The 15499-nt window shown below is 45.9% G+C and overlaps 2 protein-coding genes across 4 annotated transcripts; both read right to left on the minus strand.

The window, feature by feature from the left end:
- Positions 1-1395: 1395 nt before the first annotated feature.
- Positions 1396-2455, minus strand: LOC128313438 (keratin-associated protein 4-2-like). Of its 2 annotated transcripts, XM_053212102.1 has the most exons (2): positions 1956-2455; positions 1396-1808 (listed from the first exon to the last, which is right to left on the minus strand). In XM_053212102.1, the coding sequence occupies exons 1-2, from the start codon at positions 2438-2440 to the stop codon at positions 1769-1771; spliced, it is 525 nt and encodes a 174-aa protein (XP_053068077.1). In that variant the 5' UTR covers positions 2441-2455; the 3' UTR covers positions 1396-1768. The 2 variants fall into 2 exon arrangements, with proteins under 2 accessions (XP_053068077.1, XP_053068076.1); XM_053212101.1 differs by having other exon boundaries at positions 1396-2455.
- Positions 2456-13813: 11358 nt separating this feature from the next.
- On the minus strand, positions 13814-14809 carry LOC128313442 (keratin-associated protein 4-12-like). 2 transcript variants are annotated; one of them, XM_053212111.1, is made up of 2 exons: positions 14300-14805; positions 14213-14262 (listed from the first exon to the last, which is right to left on the minus strand). In XM_053212111.1, the coding sequence occupies exons 1-2, from the start codon at positions 14703-14705 to the stop codon at positions 14213-14215; spliced, it is 456 nt and encodes a 151-aa protein (XP_053068086.1). In that variant the 5' UTR covers positions 14706-14805. The 2 variants fall into 2 exon arrangements, with proteins under 2 accessions (XP_053068085.1, XP_053068086.1); XM_053212110.1 differs by having other exon boundaries at positions 13814-14809.
- Positions 14810-15499: the final 690 nt, after the last annotated feature.

Below are 15499 nucleotides of genomic sequence, written 5' to 3' on the forward strand. Positions count from 1 at the left end.
GACCATGGTCACTATACCAGGCAAGTCAGCTAAAAGAGCGCAGAAGCTGCCCATTAACTCTCATCTAGGTTTTTACAGAAACTGTGGCAAACGACCTGGAGCAAGGTTACTGAGAGAAATGCATAGATATGGGCAGAACCAGGAGTAGGTATACGATATCCCATTCTGATTCTCTTTGCCATACATGCCCTCATCCACAAGGTAGTTGAGTGTGGGCTACGCGTGGTTCACACTGATCACGCACTATCTGCAGGTAACTGTCTCAGGCTCTGGGGTGGGGGACACCTGGAGTTCTTGCTCTCCATCCTTTCCACTCACCAAAGGATGTTGACGTAGGAGCACAAAGGCCCAGCCGCTTTTTCCACTAAGATGAGCAAGTCTGTGGCCCAGTACACACCCCTCATGTGTGGGTCAGAATACGGGGGCGGAGTTGAACTGAAAGCACCCTTTGTCTTAGCTTCTTTTACTACCCTGTGCTGACTCCGCTTTGCACTGGGTCTCCTGAGAGCACCTCCTTCCTTATGCAGTACTTACGCAGGAATACCCGTTGTAGGCTCTGGTGTTTTGAATGCAACGTGAGAATCGCAGTTTGGTGCGGTCCGCCTCAAGCATAGCCTCCTTGAGAGAGACACTTCCTAACATGGTGAGCTGTTTTATTCGTGGGAGTGTCTCCTGTCCCTCGCGATACATGATCTTTCAGGAATTGGACACAGGAAGTCTAAAACCAAGTGTGCACCAACTGTGAGAAGAAACAACATCCTATGAAAAGATTCAGTGGTTCAGCGGAGAATAAGGTCGAGAGCCCACGGTGTCACCCAGTGACCGTTCATGTCATAGGGAAATGTTTGAAGGCACTGTTACTGAGACTTGGAACACTGGTGTCAGGTCGACCTCAGGGTCAGAGCTCAAAACAGAGGCTTGAGACCAAGTAGATTGTCTGGGAGGTGGTCCCCAGTAGGGCTCTAGGGATACTGTGAAGTGATCCAGGGAAGGGTGGAAACCAATCCAGGTTGATTTCAAGAGCAGGTGAGTCCTGTGGGCATCGGGGGTTCGTTCAGTGCTACTGAGGCCCTCTGGTCTCACACGCCCACTCAAGGGGAAAGAGGCTAGAGCACTTATCCACCAACTACTGGCCACCTTTCGAGCGCTTCTCCCAGGCACTTGCCTTTACTGCCCTGTCCTGTGATTTACGTTTCTTCACGTAGACTGAGCCCTCCGCAGAGTTCCAGGTGCTTGCTGCAAGCCACCATCCTACACTGTTAGCGTGGGAAGCGCCGAGGTGATAGAAGTGAAAATCCTGAAATCGCCTGCTATGATCTGCTCGTTGTGCAGAGAATAGTAGAAGACCTGACAGCTGAGGGTGACCATCGAAGAAGGAAAAAGAACGAGACACGATTTCTTATATTTATGCCTGGAAAATCAAGATTTATTTGACATTCAGAAACATCTCCATACTAGAAAATCTGGCAGCAGCTGATACATCAATCAGAATGGCATGTTAACATATATCAGATAATACAATCTTTGGAGTGATTTGGGGTGGAGTTAGTAACAAGGAGGTGAGGAGGGAGTGGGCGGTAGGGAGGTATATTCCAAGACCAACCAGTTGAAAAATCACTGGGAACTGAGGTTTTACAGTTGGCCTCACATGATTCAGCTCCCAGTTGGACGACATGAAGGAGATTGGCTGATGAAAACAGCAGGGTGCAGGTCAGGGCACTCAGCAGCAGCAAGAGCCACTAGAGCAGGTTGGGTGGTGGCAGGGGGTCTAGCAACAGCTGGGGCGGCAGCAGCTGGACACACAGCAGGTGGGGCGGCAGCAGGTGGTCCGGCAGCAGGTGGTCTGGCAGCAGGTGGGGCGGCAGCAAGGCTGGCAGCAGCTGGAGCCACAGCAATTCGAGCCACAGCCGCTGGAGCCCCCACAGCAGGGGCGGCAGCAGCTGGACACACAGCAGGTGGGGCGGCAGCAGGTGGTCCGGCAGCAGGTGGTCTGGCAGCAGGTGGGGCGGCAGCAAGGCTGGCAGCAGCTGGAGCCACAGCAGCTGGAACCCCCACAGCAGGGCCGGCAGCAGCTAGAGATGCAGCAGCTGGGGCGGCAGCAGCTGGAACCACAGCAGCTGGGGCGGCAGCAAGTGGTCCTGCAGCAGGTGGTCTGGCAGCAGGTGGGGCGGCAGCAAGGCTGGCAGCAGCTGGAGCCACAGCAGCTGGAACCCCCACAGCAGGGGCGGCAGCAGCTGGAGCCACAGCAGCTGGGGCGACAGCAGGTGGTCCTGCAGCAGGTGGTCTGGCAGCAGCTGGGGCGGCAACAAGTCTCCTGGCCACAGCCCTGGTCAGAGCAGACGGAGCCACAACAGGAGTTGACCATGGTGTCAGAGGGTGGAGGTTCTGGGATGGTTTCCAGGAGAGTGAGGGGCTTGAGTCTGACGTCTCCTCGTGCCATGGCCTCTTATATACTGCCCGTCCATGGTGAGTTGTCAACACATCTTCCTTGTGTTTGTTTACCTAATATTAACTAATTATCAGATTACACAATAATGTTTGTGCATGTAATGGTTTAAACTTGTGGGAAACAAAATTTCTTTTCTCGATGTGATGAATTCTCTCTGGTCTGCGTTTCCTCCTGATTCACACCCACTGGCATCTTCCTGACCACTTTCTCCTCATCTTCCTCCACCGTGGGCTGTCACGTGATAGGTGGCATTTGCAATCACATTTCGTACTCTCCCTCTTGTATCCCCTAGCAGGTAGGATAAGGGCCGTCCTATTTTTGGTGGTGCATTTCTTCCAATGGTCAGTGGCATGAGTAATGATCTGCATGTGACAAGAAGAAAAGGCCCTCTTTTGTGGGGCAGTTTTGAGCAAAGGGGACAGCTGTATATTTATATGACGTTGCTGATTTCTAGCCACTGGACTGGATTTTGTTGGATGTTTCTACCTTGGATCACGTCCTCTACCCTACAACCGTGGCAGACAATTATCTGTATGGTTCCCATCACTGCCATGCTTCATAGTTCATGAAGTGTTAACCTTGGTGTCATGTACGTTTGGTTTTATTTCTCCAGATGCTCTTATCTTGTGGAAGACATTGCTTTATTTTTGTTTCTTACTCTTTTTTTAGTATGAAATTTATTGTCAAATTGGTTTCCATACAACACCCAGCGCTCATCCCAACAGGTGCCCTCCTCAATACATATCACGAACCCACCCCTCCCCCCCATCAACCCTCAGTTTGTTCTCAGTTTTTAAGAGTCTCTTATCTTTTGGCTCCCTCCCTCTCTAACCTTTTTTTTCCCCCTTCCCCTCCCCCGTGGTCTTCTGGTAAGTTTCTCAGGATCCACATAAGAGTGAAAACATATGGTATCTGTCTTTGTATGACTTATTTCACTTAGCATAACACTCTTTTCACTTAGCATAATACTCTCCAGTTCCATCCATGTTGCCACAAAAGGGCATGTTTCATTCTTTCTCGTTGCCACGTAGTATTCCATTGTGTGTATAAACCATAAATTCTTTATCCTTTCATGAGTTGATGGACATTTAAAGGCTCTTTCCATAATTTGGCTATTGTTGAGAGTGCTGCTATAAACATTGGGGTACAAGTGCCCCTGTGCATCAGCACTCCTGTATCCCTTGGGTAAATTCCTAGCAGTGCTATTGCTGGGTCATAGGGTAGATCTATTTTTAATTTTCTGAGGAACCTCCACACTGTTTTCCAGAGAGGCTGCACCAGTTTGCGTTCCCACCAACAGTGCAAGAGGGTTCCCGTTTCTCCACATCCTCGCCAGCATCTATAGTTTCCCGATTTGTTCCTTTTTGCCACTCTGACTGGCGTGAGGTAGTATCTCAGTGCCGTTTTGATTGTGTTTCCCTCATGAGGAGCGACGTTGAGCATCTTTTCATGTGTCTGTTGGCCATCTGGGTGTCTTCTTTAGAGAAGTGTCTATTCATGTTTTCTGCCCATTTCTTCACTGCATTATTTGCTTTTCGGGTGTGGAGTTTGGTGAGCTCTTTATAGATTTTGGATACTAGCCCTTTGTCCGATATGTCATTTGCAAATATCTTTTCCCATTCCGTTGGTTGCCTTTTAGTTTTGTTGATTGTTTCCTTTGCAGTGCAGAAGCTTTTTATCTTCATGAGGTCCCAATAGTTCATTTTTGCTTTTAATTCCCTTGCCTTTGGGGATGTGTCAAGAAAGAAATTTCTGCGGCTGAGGTCAGAGAGGTGTTCTCCTGCTTTCTCCTCTAGGGTTTTGATGGTTTCCTGTCTCACATTCTGGTCCTTCATCCATTTTGAGTTTATTTTTGTGAATGGTGTAAGAAAGGGGTCTAGTTTCATCCTTCTGCATGTTGCTGTCGAGTTCTCCCAGCACCATTTGTTAAAGAGACCGTCTCTTTTCCGTTGGATATTCTTTCCTGCTTTGTCAAAGATTAGTTGGCCATACTTTTGTGGGTCTAATTCTGGGGTTTCTATTCTATTCCATTGGTCTCTGTGTCTGTTTTTGTGCCAATACCGTGCTGTCTTGATGATTATAGCTTTGTAGTAGAGGCTAAAGTCTGGCATTGTGATGCCTCCCGCTTTGGTCTTCTTCTTCAAGATTACTTTGGCTATTCGGGGTCTTTTGTGGTTCCATACACATTTTAGGATTGCTTGTTCTAGCTTTGAGAAGAATGCTGGTGCAATTTTGATTGGGATTCCATTGAATGTGTACATAGCTTTGGGGAGTATTGACATTTTAACAATATTTGTTCTTTCAATCCATGAGCAAGGAATGTTTTTTCCATTTCTTGATATCTTCTTCAATTTCCTTCGTAAGCTTTCTATAGTTTTCAGCATACAGATCTTTTACATCTTTGTGTAGGTTTATTCCTAGGAATTTTATGCTTCTTGGTGCAATTGTGAATGGGATCAGTTTCTTTATTTGTCTTTCTGTTGCTTCATTATTAGTGTATAAGAATGCAACTGATTTCTGTACATTGAGTTTGTATCCTGCGACTTTGCTGAATTCACGTATCAGTTCTAGCAGACTTTTGGTGGAGTCTTTCGTGTTTTCCATGTATAATATCGTGTCATCTGCAAGAAGTGAAGGCTTGACTTCATCTTTGCCAATTTTGATGTTTGATGTTTCCTTTTGTTGTCTGATTGCTGATGCTAGCACTTCCAACACTATGTTAAACAACAGCGGTGAGAGTGGACATCCCTGTCGTGTTCCTGATCACAGGGGGAAAGCTCTCAGTGTTTCCCCATTGAGGATGATATTAGCTGTGGGCTTTTCATAGATGGCTTTTGTGATGTTTAGGTATGTTCCTTCTATCCCGACTTTCTCGAGGGTTTTTAATTAAGAAAGGATGCTGAATTTTGTCAAATCCTTTTTCTGCATCGATGCACAGGATCACATGGTTCTTATCTTTTCTTTTATCAATGGGATGTATCACATTGATTGATTTGCAAATGGTAAATCAGCCCTGCAGCCCAGGAATGAATCCCACTTGATCATGGTTCATGGTGAATAATTCTTTTTATGTGCTGTTGAATTCGATTTGCTAGTATCTTATTGACAATTTTTGCATCCATATTCATCAGGGATATTGGCCTGTAGTTTTCTTTTTTTGCTGGGTCTCTGTCTGGTTTAGGAATCAAAGTAATGCTGGAAGTTTCCCTTCCCTTTCTATTTTTTGGAATAGGTTGAGAAGGACAGGTATCTCTGCTTTGAATGTCTGGTAGAATTCCCCTGGGTAGGCATCTGGTCCTGGACTCTTATTTGTTGGGAGATTTTTGATAGCTGATTCAATTTCTTTGCTGGTTATGGGTCTGTTCAAGTTTTCTATTTCTTCCTGTTTGAGTTTGGGAAGTGTGTGGGTGCTTAGGAATTTGTCCATTTCCTCCAGGTTGTCCAGTGTGTTGGCAGGTAATTTTTCATAGTATTCCCTGATAATTGCTTGTATTTCTGAGGGATTGGTTGTAATAATTCCATTTTCATTCACGATTTTGTCTATTTGGATTATCTGCCTTTTCTTTTTGAGAAGCCCGGCTGGAGGTTTATCAATTTTGTTTATTTTTTCAAAAAACCAACTCTTGGTTTCATTGATCTGCTGTGCAGTCTTTTTAGATTCTATATTGTTTATTTCCGCTCTGATCTTTATTATTTCTCTTCTTCTGCTGGGTTTGGGGTGTCTTTGCGGTTCTGCGTCTATTTCCTTTAGGTGTGCCGTTAGATTTTGTATTTGGGATTTTTCTTGTTTCTTGAGATAGGCCTGGATTGCGATGTATTTTCCTCTCAGGACTGCCTTCGCTGTATCCCAGAGCGTTTGGATTGTTGTATTTTCGTTTTCGTTGGTTTCCATATAGTTTTTAATTTCTTCTCTGATTGCCTGGTTGACCCATTCATTCTTTAGTAGGGTGTTCCTTAACCCCCATGCTTTTGGAGGTTTTCCAGACTTTTTCCTGTGGTTGATTTCCAGCTTCATAGCATTGTGGTCTGAAAGTGTGCATGGTATGATCTCAATTCTTTTATACTTATGAAGGGCTGTTTTGTGAGCCAGTATGTGATCTATCTTGGAGAATGTTCCATGTGCATTCGAGAAGAACGTATATTCTGTTGCTTTGGGATGCAGAGTTCTAAATATATCTGTTAAGTCCATCTGATCCACTGTATCATTCAGGACCCTTGTTTCTTTATTGATCCTGTGTCTAGATGATCTATCCATTACTGTAAGTGGAGTGTTAAAGTCCCCTGCAATGACCACATTCTTCTCAATAAGGTTGCTTATGTTTGTGATTAATTGTTTTATATATTTGGGGGCTCCCATTATTCAGTGCATAGACATTTATAATTGTTAGCTCTTCCTGATGGATAGACCCTGAACTTATTATATAATGCCCTTCTTCGTCTCTTGTTACGGCCTTTAATTTAAAGTCTAGTTTGTCTGATGTAAGTATGGCTACTCCAGCTTTCTTTTGACTTCCAGTAGCATGATAGATAGTTCTCCATCCCCTCACTTTCAATCTGAAGATCTCCTCAGGTCTAAAGTGAGTCTCTTGTAGACAGCAAATACATGGGTCTTGTTTTGTTTGGTTTGGTTTGTTTTGTTTTGTTTTGTTTTGTTGTTTTTATCCATTCTGATACCCTATGTCTTTTGGTTGGAGCATTTAGTCCATTGACATTTAGTGTTATTATAGAAAGATATGGGTTTAGAGTCATCGTGATGTCTGTAGGTTTCATGCTTGTAGTGATATCTCTGGTACTTTGTGGTCCTTGAACATTTCACTCACAGAATCCCCCTTAGGATCTCTTGTAGGGCTGGTTTAGTGGTGATGAATTCCTTCAGTTTTTGTTTGTTTGGGAAGACGTTTATTTCTCCTTCTATTCTGAATGACAGACTTGCCGGATAAAGGATTCTCGGCTGCATATTTTTTCCGTTCATCACATTGAAGATTTCCTGCCATTCCTTTCTGGCCTGCCAAGTTTCAGTAGACAGGTCTGTCACTAGTCTTATCGGTCTCCCTTTATACGTTAGAGCGTGTTTATCCCTAGCTGCTTTCAGAATTTTCTCTTTCTCCTTGTGTTTTGCCAGTTTCACTATGATATGTCGTGCAGAAGATCGATTCAAGTTACGTCTGAAGTGAGTTCTCTGTGCCTCTTGGATTTCAGTGCCTTTTTCCTTCCCCAGATCAGCGAAGTTCTCAGCTATGATTTCTTCAAATATACCTTCAGCCCCTTTCTCTCTGTCTTCCTCTTCTGGAATTCCTAGGATACGGATATTGTTGCGTTTTATTGCATCACTTAGTTCTCTAATTCTGCCCTCATACTCCTGGATTTTTTTATCTCTTTTTCTCAGCTTCCTCTTTTTCCATAATTTTATCTTCTAATTCACCTGTTCTCTCCTCTGCCTATTCAATCCGAGCTGTGGTCGCCTCCCTTTTATTTTGCACCTCATTTATAGCATTTTTTTTTAGCTCCTCCTGACTATTTCTTAGTCCCTTGATCTCTGTAGCAATAGATTCTCTGCTGTCCTCTACACTTTTTTCAAGCCCAGCGATGAATTTTAGGACTATTATTCTAAATTCTTTTTCCGCTATATTGCTTAAATCGTTTTTGATCAATTCGTTAGCTGTCGCTACTTCCTGGAGTTTCTTTTGAGGAGAATTCTTCCGTTTCGTCATTTTGGATAGTCCCTGGGGTGGTGCGGAACTGCAGGGCACTTCCCCTGTGCTGTCTGGAGTAACTTGTGTTGGTGGGCGGGGCCGCAGTCAGACCAGATGTCTGTGCCCAGCCCACCGCTGGGGCCACAGTCAGACTGGTGTGTACCTTATCTTCCCCTCGCCCAGGGGCAGGACTCACCGTGGAGTGGAGTGGCCCCTGTGTGGGCTACTTGCACACTGCCAGGCTTGTGGTGCTGCTTTCATGGGATCTGGCGTATTAACCGGGGTGGATCCGCAAGGTGCACAGGGGCGGGAGGGGCGGGCTCCGCTCGCTTTGCTGTCGGTGGTCCCCTGAGGGAGGGGCCCTGCAGCACCAGGGAGGGAGGCCGACCCGTCCGAGGGACGGATCCACAGAAGCACAGCGCTGGGTGTTTGCGCGGTGCAAGCAAGTTCGGTGAACTGGTTCCCTTTGGGGTTTTGGCTGGGGGATGGGAGAGGGAGATGGCGCTGGCCAGCGCCTTTGTTCCCCGCCGAGCTGAGCCCTTGTCTTCCAGGGCTCAACACCTCTCCCTCCCGGTGTCCTCTCGCCCTCCCTCTCTCCGAGCAGAGCTGTTGACTTATAACATGCCGGATGTTAAGTCCCGCTGGCTGTCAGAACTCACGCAGTCCGGCCCCTCCACTTTTGCAAGCCAGACTCGGGGGCTCTGCCTTGCCGGGCGGGCTTCCCCTCCACCGCCCCGGCTACCTCTCGCCAGTCCGTGTAGCCCGCCCCGCCTCTCCGCCCTTCCTACCCTCCTCCGTGGGCCCCTTGTCTATGCTTGGCTCCAGAGAGTCCATTCTGCTAGTCTTCTGGTGGTTTTCTGGGTTATTTAGGCAGTTGTGGGTGGAATCTAAGTGATCAGCAGGACGAGGTGAGCCCAGCGTACTCCTACGCCTCCATCTTCTCCCTGTTTCTTATCTTTTTCTTAATACAATTATTCAGCGTGAATTCTGGGGAAAAAAAAGACAAGTTTGAATATTCAGCAAGTTCCTCTCCTGAGGATTTACCTTTTGCTGGCAAATCTACAGCAAACAGTTTTTGGATCTATTTCAAATGTGAATGGATTGTAGTCAATGCGGGTTCTTTTAGTTACTGTTTCTGCTTATTCTCCATTTTGTGATAGTCCAACATAGCACACAGCAAATCGTTTGAAAGACTTATTACATATGGTTGAGACACATCCGGGAAGACCACACTTAGAGACCTACTACTTTGTTCTGTTCATTTTAGCATTGGGGAAGTGCCTCTCTCAAATTACTGCCAGGTTTTAAAGCATGTATGTTGAGTGGATTTGTTGAGATACACACATTGACAGTTACTGGCATTACAGATGTGATGTGGAGTCTCCTACCCAGGTATTTACAGTTAACTGAAAAGATTACACACACACACACACACACACACACACACACACACACACACAACTGTAATAAAATATGAAACAGTTACATCAAAGGTGGGAATAGTAGTGTAATTTAAGTAAAGAGTTGTGTTTTAGGCAAATTAGCCAAGATGACAGTTTAGTAAAGACATAGATTTTATTCATAGATAATTGTAGTCACCATTTCTCACTTACTTTTACGATTTATTATAAATTTTAGGTGAAATTTACACACATTGGAATGCACAAATCCTAACTGTATTCATCCAGTGTGATACGTTTTCAAAAACTGATGCACATCCATGTAATCCCCACATTTATCAAGAAGAAGAACATGCCCTTAGACCAAAAAGTCCCCACTTGTCATTTAGTAAACTCCCTGGTACCAGAGGCAATTGCCGTCTCAATACATTTCTCACCGTCACATTGTTTTGATCTAGAACTCCAAACAAATGATAATATAGTATAATTTCTGTTCTGTCCTCCACTTAGCTTGGCACATGCTAATGTTGATGCAGGTATCACTAGATCAGACCTGTCCTAACAAAGTACCAAGGTTTATGATAGCTATCACCAATTACTTTCATGGTACGGTAACCAACTTTCATTTAAGCTCATCATTTTTAATAACATAAACAGAGTAAGAAATTGAGTTCCTCCTGGTTTTCAAAAAAATTTCATATTGTGGAAAACATACATATACTAAAACGTGGAAAACATACAAATACAAAAATCATTATGGAGCAAATCGTCTCTATACACAACACTTGAGTCGAGAAATAGAACACTGCTCTCAAGATGGCTCTTCCTATGTCTTTTCTTGGTCATAATTCTCCTTCTATCTTATAGATGGCTACTGTGCTGATTTCTCAAGTAACTATTTCATCTATTTTCTTTATAGTTTTATAACCTAGGTATGACCCCGAAACAGTAGAGTTTGCTTTTAAATGTTTTCACATTTTATATAAGGAAATCTTACTATATATGTGTTTGGATTCTTTCACTCAATTATGTAATGGTTCTAGTAGGAAGCCTCCAAGGTGGCCCAATAATTTCAGCCTCTTGGTGTTCAGAGTCTCATGTAATTTCCTCCCCTTGAGTAACTTGCTTCTACCCACAGGATAGGACAACATCGAGTGACTGAGTTACAAATGATTGTGATTTTCATTTTAATGCCAACTCTTTCTCCCTCTCTCACTGGCTTTGATGAAGCCAGGCGCTATGTGGGAGAGATGCTTGCAGCAAAGAACTGAGCGCAGTCTCATTCGACGACCAGCAAGGAAGTGAGGACCTCCCTCCTGTGGACTGCGAGGAATTGAATCCTGCCAATGACCACATAAGTGAACTTGGAAGTGGATTCTTCCCCAGACCATACCTAGGTGAAACCCTGGTGCCAGCCAGCACTTTGAGTGCAGACTTGTGAAACCCTATGAAATGGAGAGTGTGGGTGGGCCGTACCTGGATTTTGGGTCCACAGAAAGAGAGAAAATAAATTTGAGTGTCACTCTGAGCTACTAAATTTTTAGGTAATGTTACATAACAGTAGGTAACCAGTACAGATTTATCTAGGGCCACGGCCCACACAGTTGAGAAGGGAGGGATCAGAAGGTGCAGAGAGAAATAGAAATGCTAAAATGGGTATAGTCATAAGGTCACAAAGCCCACGTAGCCATTCCCTAGGAGGGTCTGGGGTACTCTCTTTACCACGCTATTAGGGACTCATCAAGTACCGGTGTCAGCAGCATCTTGGGAGAGGAGTGCCTATTGTCTAAAGTTGGAGGTTGTGGTAGGGAATACTGTGACCAAACTGTGCTCCCTAGGAAGAATGGGGATGGTCATAGCTCTGAATGACTGAGTCATGTGCAGGACTTAATTGTAGGAAGTAATGTGGGTATAATTATGTGATTGCCAACAAGGTTGGAATGACAAAGGGGCAGAATGATATGTGACCCTCAGGGATCTATCAATATGGATAATAGAGCATGGTTTCCCTCATAATAGGATATAGGCAGTGAACTCAGTTTCACCCTCATATACGCAAAAGCCTACACGCACGTGCACGCGCGCGCGCACACACACACACACACACACACACACACACACACATACAAACACACACAGACATATACACCTACCCCTGGTTCTGCCCATGTCTGTGCATTTCTGTCATTAACCTTGCTCCAGGTGGTTTGTCACAGTTTCTATAAAAACCTACAAGTAGAGAGTTAATGGTCAGCTTCTCTGCTCCTTAGCTGACTTGCCTGGCACAGTGACCAAGGTCTTCATTCCTTATATTCCTTATTCCTTATATAGGTGTGTGTGTGTGTGTGTGTGTGTGTGTGTGTGTGTGTGTGTGGAATTAATAGAACATAAGAATAAAGAACAAAGGCCGAGGTCATTGATCCAATGGAAAGTCATGTTCCCTGACACAGCTGGCAGAGTCAGGCTATTTCCTCACTACCTTCACCCCAGTGATCCACTGGGGAGAATTTGTGCCACCTTCTACCATAATCGTAGCCTGTGAACATCTAGAGGTCTCGGCTCTAAGACAGGAAAGCTACCTGGAAGGGACATGGTAAAGTTCTATGTGGAATTAACCTCCGGCTGCCACCTTATCCTTTTGGACTTCTAGTGCCTAGACATAGGAGCTATGGGAGCCACAAGGAATATGTTTAGCACATTACATAATAGGCGATCTGCAGGGACATTCGTGGTAATTCCTATTCTGAAATTCACTGCAGATGGGCCAAGTAGTTTGTAGTCTGAAAGAGGACACAGAACATGGGTTCAGAACTCTCAGGAATGGAGACCATGGTCACTATACCAGGCAAGTCAGCTAAAGGAGCGCAGAAGCTGCCCATTAACTCCATCTAGGTTTTTTAACAGAAACTGTGGCAACGAACCTGGAGCAAGGTTACTAGATAGAAAAAGCGTAGATATGGGCAGAACAGGAGTAGGTATAACTAACGATATCCCATTCTGATCTCTTTGCCATACATGCCTCATCCACCAGGTATTGATGTTGGGCTACGCCGTGTTCACACTGATCACGCACTATCTGCAGGTAACTGTCTCAGGCTCTGGGGTGGGGGACACCTGGAGTTCTTGCTCTCCATCCTTTCCACTCACCAAAGGATGTTGACGTAGGAGCACAAAGGCCCAGCCGCTTTTTCCACTAAGATGAGCAAGTCTGTGGCCCAGTACACACCCCTCATGTGTGGGTCAGAATACGGGGGCGGAGTTGAACTGAAAGCACCCTTTGTCTTAGCTTCTTTTACTACCCTGTGCTGACTCCGCTTTGCACTGGGTCTCCTGAGAGCACCTCCTTCCTTATGCAGTACTTACGCAGGAATACCCGTTGTAGGCTCTGGTGTTTTGAATGCAACGTGAGAATCGCAGTTTGGTGCGGTCCGCCTCAAGCATAGCCTCCTTGAGAGAGACACTTCCTAACATGGTGAGCTGTTTTATTCGTGGGAGTGTCTCCTGTCCCTCGCGATACACGATCTTTCAGGAATTGGACACAGGAAGTCTAAGACCAAGTGTGTACAAGCTGTGAAAGAAACAACATCCTATAAAAGTTCAGTGTTCAGCGGAGAATAAGTCGAGAGCCCACGTGTCACCAGTGACCGTTCATGTCATAGTTTAATGTTTGAAAGGCACTGTTACTGAAGACATGGAACACTGGTGTCCGGTCGACCTCAGGTCAAGCTCGAAAAAAAACAGAGGCAATGAGACCAAGTAGATTGTCTGGGAGGTGGTCCCAAGTAGGGCTCTAGGGATACTGTGAAGCGATCCAGGGAAGGGTGGAAACCAATCCAGGTTGATTTCAAGAGCAGGTGAGTCTTGTGGGCATCAGGGGTTCGTTCAGTGCTACTGAGGCCCTCTGGTCTCACACGCCCACTCAAGGGGAAAGAGGCTAGAGCACTTATCCACCAACTACTGGCCACCTTTCGAGCGCTTCTCCCAGGCACTTGCCTTTACTGCCCTGTCCTGTGATTTACGTTTCTTCACGTAGACTGAGCCCTCCGCAGAGTTCCAGGTGCTTGCTGCAATCCACCATCCTACACTGTTAAGCGTGGGAAGCCGCCGAGGTGATATGATGTGAAAATCCCTGAGAATCGCCTGCTATAGATCTGCTCGTTGTGGCAGAGAGATAGTAAAGACCCTGACAGCTGAGGGTGACCATCGCAGAAGGAAAAGAACGAGACACGATTTCTTATATTTATCCTGGAAACTCAGAATTTATTTTGACATTCAGAAACATCTCCATACTAGAAAATCTGGCAGCAGCTGATACATCAATCAGAATGGCATGTTAACATATATCAGATAATACAATCTTTGGAGTGATTTGGGGTGGAGTTAGTAACAAGGAGGTGAGGAGGGAGTGGGCGGTAGGGAGGTATATTCCAAGACCAACCAGTTGAAAAATCACTGGGAACTGAGGTTTTACAGTTGGCCTCACAGATTCAGCTCCCAGTTGGACGACATGAAGGAGATTGGCTGATGAAAACAGCAGGGTGCAGGTCAGGGCACTCAGCAGCAGCAAGAGCCACTAGAGCAGGTTGGGTGGTGGCAGGGGGTCTAGCAACAGCTGGGGCGGCAGCAGCTGGACACACAGCAGGTGGGGCGGCAGCAGGTGGTCCCGGCAGTCAGGTGGATCTGGCAGCAGTGGGGCGGCAGCAAGGCTGGCAGCAGCTTGGTGCCACAGCAATTCGAGCCACAGCCGCTGGAGCCCCCACAGCAGGGGCGGCAGCAGCTGGACACACAGCAGGTGGGGCGGCAGCAGGTGGTCTGGCAGCAGCTGGAGCCACAGCAGCTGGAACCCCCACAGCAGGGCCGGCAGCAGCTAGAGATGCAGCAGCTGGGGCGGCAGCAGCTGGAACCACAGCAGCTGGGGCGGCAGCAGTGGGTCCCTGAGCAGCAGGTGTCTGGCAAGCAGGTGGGAGCGGCAGTCAAGCTGGCAGCAGCTGAGCCACCAGCAGCTGGAACCCCTACCGCAGGGGCGGCAGCACTGGAGCCACAGCAGCTGGGGCGACAGCAGGTGGTCCTGCAGCAGGTGGTCTGGCAGCAGCTGGGGCGGCAACAAGTCTCCTGGCCACAGCCCTGGTCAGAGCAGACGGAGCCACAACAGGAGTTGACCATGGTGTCAGAGGGTGGAGGTTTTGGGTGGGTTTCCAGGAAGGTGCTTTGGAAGTTTTGAACGTCTGCTTCCCCAAGGTCACCTTTTATACCTTGCTTGGTGGCCAGTGTCTCACATGCAACACTCTTTTCTTTTCATTGTTTGTCCTAATAGTAGCCAATTATCAAATTAGCCAGTTTTCATTTTCAGGTTAAGGTTTTCAAGATAGATGGATAACATGATTTCATTTTCCTGATACATGACTCATCCCATCTGCTTTTCCTGAATCATCTTTAATGTGTTTGTCTTGCTTTAGCTACCTAAAAGAAAGCTGTCACCTGATTTCTGTCTAGAGGTATATGTGTTTATCTAATTGTGCTTAGCAAATCATATGTACTCTTGGGAGATAATGGTTCTTAGACGCCCACATTTGTTTTGGTGACCTGGGAATATCAGGGTGCATTTCGGTCTGATGGCCCATTCATAGTGGGTCATTTATGCCGGGAACTTTTGAGTGTGGATTAGGGGATCACTCTCATGAGGATATGAATCTTAGGACACACCTCCTCCCCATTGTGATCATGCCCCATTATCTAGACTTCCTGCTTGGAAAGAAATAACTTTTCTAAGAAGTAAAACTAGGTCACAAATTTTGATATATCTTGTTTTCCCTCAGGTCTATCAAGGCATACTTAAAATACAAAAAATTCCACATGGTCAATGTTTCCATTTTGTTGAGTTTGGATATATGCCTGACCCATAATACCAACACCACAATTGAGGTAATAAATATTATCTGTCATCGCCCAAAGATTTA

This window comes from Acinonyx jubatus, chromosome E1 (genome assembly GCF_027475565.1).
Source record: "Acinonyx jubatus isolate Ajub_Pintada_27869175 chromosome E1, VMU_Ajub_asm_v1.0, whole genome shotgun sequence".
Taxonomy (NCBI): domain Eukaryota; kingdom Metazoa; phylum Chordata; class Mammalia; order Carnivora; family Felidae; genus Acinonyx; species Acinonyx jubatus.

Coding starts and splice junctions, on each gene's coding strand:
- LOC128313442 (XM_053212110.1), bottom strand. CDS start 14,705: ATGGTCAACTCCTGTTGTGGCTCCGTCTGCTCTGACCAGGGCTGTGGC.
- LOC128313438 (XM_053212101.1), bottom strand. CDS start 2,440: ATGGCACGAGGAGACGTCAGACTCAAGCCCCTCACTCTCCTGGAAACC.